The sequence below is a fragment of the Papaver somniferum genome, chromosome 1, assembly GCF_003573695.1.
Source record: "Papaver somniferum cultivar HN1 chromosome 1, ASM357369v1, whole genome shotgun sequence".
Taxonomy (NCBI): Eukaryota; Viridiplantae; Streptophyta; class Magnoliopsida; order Ranunculales; family Papaveraceae; genus Papaver; species Papaver somniferum.
The window spans coordinates 169,147,786-169,152,433 of NC_039358.1; the positions used below are offsets into that span (position 1 = coordinate 169,147,786).

Here is a 4,648-nt window from a genome sequence, read left to right on the forward strand (position 1 = left end):
ATGTTTCCTTCAAAAGAAAAGAGCTATTAAATGTCCATCACTAAGTAAATCTAACAAAAATGACTTCCAAATTAATATATGTCCTGATTCGCTGCCGACGGTCGTCAGGACTCAGAGGGGGCCGCGGATGGCGGACCCAAGAGAATGGTAGTGGACCCTGGAGAATGGTCCAGTGTTTTCACTCAATTGGACATTAAGCGTGCTGTGTTGGGATTGTCCTATACGCCCAAGATAGCAACTCCACACTCATTCCATAGAAAGAAGAAAGGAATTTAGGTGTCTATTTTGAGCCGGGATAAAAGAGAACACATGCATGGTACCTTTACCCACATCAGTGGAAGTTCTCACCTCTTAAAGATGGTCTAAGGTAATATGGATAAATAGGGTCTCCAGACTCCAAGTATGCTGCATGATTATACTTAGCCTCGTAGATTTCCATGATCAAACACTGCTTAAAGTTCAAAATTGTAATTGTAAATTAGAAAAAAATTGGATATTAAATCATATGGGGTATAAATGCTTCAAAAATAAAATAAAATGGAACATAAATACTCATGAATATGGTTGATATACTTGATAGCAACCAATCAAAGGATAAGTGGTACTCTTATGAAATACATACACAAGATGCATATGATCAATGTTAGCTGCAGTAATATGGTACTACTGATAATACTGATCGATGATGATGATTCATGCATATGACTTGCATCACTGAAGTTCTGGTGTACTTTATGACCAGATATATATACTTACAAAACAAACTCAGAAAAATATCATGATTGCTATTACCTCATGTGTGTCAAACTCAGATATCCCAGTTCAAAGGCTGAGAGTAAAATAACCTATGAGTATTCATGCAATTACAAATACATATATATATGCAGTCATAACACTTATTCCTATCTGTGGAATCCACATTTCCTAACTTGTATGTATCTGATTAACGTCATATATTAATGTATTATTGTCATATAATGCCAAGAAAGTGTAACATATATGCAAATCAACTCTTTATGCAGTATTTCATCGGAATTTGCACTGATTCTCATTTTGATGCAAACATTTATCTCTTTATCATCAGCATCCGGCACATACTTTTTCAAATCATGATCGCTTTAGTACATACGACTCCTCGATCATTTTGCAAAAACTTGTTAGCATAAGACAGTACAACTATGAAATATTAGAGAATACACTTGGTTTAAGTGGTTAAGTGGCTCGTTTGACCGCAAGGCCATTCATATCTTGAACGGTTCTTGCTGGTCCAGGCAAACCCAGTAGCAAATCATATTGATGATCAAAAAAAGCATAAAAACGAAAGCCAAAATAGGTAGTAGCCAGCATGTATAGTGATACAAGATAGTAGTTAAGTTGGCATAAGTTCTACAACTACAAGAATCATAGGCTCCCAAGGAAAGTCACAGACATCATTAAGAAAGCAATACTAATTAAACCACCAGCTAAACTGATAAGCCATACCAAAAACTAATAAAACAGTAAAAGAGACCGTCCTGATTGCTTCATTTAGTAAGTCCAGAGGCAATCAAACTCAGTATTCCCAACCTGCATACGATTCTTCTCTACTTTCTGATGTTGATTATCAGATGCATGATCATTGAACATCCAGCTGGTACGAGCTGAGATACACCCACCATTAATCTCATTTGTCTGATGATATTGCTGCGGTGGGTCAGATGATGACATAGGATGATCATGATGAGGAGGAGCTAAAGCAGAGTAAAAGAAAGGCATCTGAAGTTTCTCCTGCAATGATCTCAGACCTTGAAATGCTGATAACTCTCCACTCCAACCTAACTGCTGCTGCGTCTGCATTGGTGGGTCCACTACCTGAGGATGCTGATGATTGTTGCTTTGGTTGATCATCATCATCAACGATGGAGATGATGTTGATCCAAACCCTCCTGAAGAAGACGATGAATGGTTCTGATTCATCATTAGTAAGTTGTTGTTATTCCCAGCGTTGGTGAGAGTGGAGAAACAGGGCACGTGCTGTTCTCGTGCAACAGCAACATTTTCATTTTCATAAGTCGAACAACTATCGGAACGGTCAGCTGCGTGTGGAACGTATGGAGATGAATCAAGTAACGGCGGAAGTGTTGATGAGGATATTGGAGATCCAATATTTTCAGATGAATAGATGCAACCAGAACCACTACCACCATTTCCATGACCCTTCTTCTTTCCTCCCCCACCACCAGTACTGGTACCAAAACTACTCATACTAATAATACTAGAAGCAGTAGTAGTAGGAGTAGTTCCTCCTCCACTCTTTGAAAACACCCTTGAAATTACCCATTCATCCTACATTTGCGTAGAAGTTCAGCATCAGTACAACACATACAAATACTAAGACAGACCGAATCCGCGAATCTAATCAAGTAGAAATTCAAATTTGTATGAACTATATGACCTACACATTTGGTTAACTACATGTAACATGGGGGAGAAATCCTGATATCTAGATAGGGAGAATATAAGAATCCTTAAGTCGGATCGGTTAACTACTATTATTAGTTGGAAATATGATTTGAACTTACGTTCTAAAGTGAGTTAACAACATTGTACAAAGCACACACACTATTGCAAAAAAATTAGCTATAATGATTACAATACTTGCAAGTGATAGTTGTCGAATGACTCTAGTGCCCATAACTATGACATAAATAGTAAACGTTCTTTTTTATCATATACCTATACAGATTAGTATTTACTTCTTTGCTCTGATCCAACATGAGTTAAAAAAATATCTGAAGATGATGATGCAAACATCTCTGGTGTTTCTTATGTCATCATCACAGAAAAGCAAAACCATGCAGAAACACAATCGGAGAGATTTCTATTCTGATGCTAAGGAACATTATCATGATAAAAGATAAATAATTTGCTGCAATATTTTCACGAAAAGATAATAATTTGCTAAAATGAAATTAAGTTTGAATCTAGGGAGAGTACCTTGGAGCTGCTAGAGAGATAATGGTAAGCAAGTTTGCCTTCAAGACGATATTCATGCATGACCCAATTACTTTTCCCACCCTTTGGAGCTCTACCTTTGTAAAACACTAAAGTTTTCTTCATACCAACAAGAGCAGATGTTTTTGAGCTATAAATCTCTCTGTCTTTTCCCGTTGCTTTCCAGTACCCGGATCCAGTTGCCCTGTTTGTTCTCAGACCCGTCGGGTACTTTCTGTCTCTCAAGCTATAAAAGTACCACTCTTTTTCTCCCATCTTTGCTTTCCCTGTGATAACAAACGCACCAACAAAGATTTCAGAAACTAATAACCAAATGCAAGAGCTTAATAACTTGAAAATGAACATCAAAGTCATGGTTTCGAGTTGAAAGATGATGAGTTGTGGGTTGTTACCAGGAAGATCCCAAGGTTCACACTTGTTGAGGTCTACTTCAGCAATAGCTTTTACAGTAAAACTACTGTCCAAGACTTTCTTAATAAGGTAATATGTGATGAGTTCTTCATCAGTTGGGTGAAAGCGAAAACCAGGTGGAAGATGAGTTTCATTGTTGGCGTTGCTGTTCATTTGAAATATGTTCTCCATAGACGACGCAGATGCTTGAAGAAAAGTATGTATTCAGCTTGAAAACGTGAATGAGAAGTTAGATTTGAAGTCTTCCTGTAACAACACAAAACCAGCAGAGGAAAGCTGTTAATTAAGAGATTCATATAAGAAAGTGACTTGTTTTCATGTTTTCATCAAAGCATTAGGTGTGAAAAGGTACATGCATCATCAAATCAGGTTTTAAGAAATACATGAAAGAAAGGTTTCAAGTTTCGAAGATTACCCAAATGAAGATGCTGATAACCCTAAAAGCAAGAGTTGAAGAGATGAGTAGCAGCACCAACTACAGGAGAAAGGAGCTAATTTTCTTCTCCACAAATTGCTTTTGTGTGTTTTTTGGGATTCTGAGAATGTGAACTGTTTATATCGCAGGGTTAGTAACGTAGTAGTACTACTACGTCTTTTAACTTTAAGAACAAAGTATTCTTTTGTTAGAAAATCTCTGTCTCTACACCACCTTTGTCTGTTTTTACTTGTGGATTTTCCTTTCTGTTGAACACAGATCCTATCATATGAGTTAATGAGAGCCAGATATATAGAGAGAGAGTTAGAGATCATGTGTATTTGAAGTGTGTGTGTGTGAGAGAGAAGTTGTCGTAGAGTATGCGTGCGTGTGTGAAGAAAGAGTGCAGGTATTTCTATGTCAGTGAAGAAAGTGATCATCGAGCTGATCGGCTGCAAGGTAAAAAAAATAATACTAGAACAGAAAGCATTTTATAAGAGCATCCACAGTGGGCCAGGAAGACTAAAAATTTGGGTTAATTTTCTAACGCAGCGGGACGGAGTAAAGATCAAAACCCAGCCCACGATCAAAATCCAGACCATATTTAGTCGCGACTAAATCCCAAATCCTAATATAGTCGGGCGTAAATTTAAAATCCGTTTGTTGTCAGGCGTAAACTTAAATTGCGTTTGTTAACGGGCGTAAACCAAATTTACGTATGTTGGTGGGGCGGAATTTAAATTTACGTTTGTTGCTGGCGTAACATAAATTTACGCCTGATGAGACGGACAGCAGAATTCCGCGCGTTGCCAGGCGGACACCAAAATT

General features: G+C 37.6%; 1 protein-coding gene across 1 annotated transcript; it reads right to left on the bottom strand.

Annotated features, from left to right (window-relative positions):
• Positions 1 to 1,513: 1,513 nt before the first annotated feature.
• LOC113333987 (protein CUP-SHAPED COTYLEDON 2-like) lies at positions 1,514 to 3,646 on the bottom strand. The gene is made up of 3 exons (XM_026580339.1): positions 3,387 to 3,646; positions 2,977 to 3,260; positions 1,514 to 2,325 (listed from the first exon to the last, which is right to left on the bottom strand). Exons 1-3 carry the CDS (start codon positions 3,574 to 3,576, stop codon positions 1,528 to 1,530), a joined length of 1,272 nt encoding a protein of 423 aa, XP_026436124.1. The 5' UTR covers positions 3,577 to 3,646; the 3' UTR covers positions 1,514 to 1,527.
• Positions 3,647 to 4,648: the final 1,002 nt, after the last annotated feature.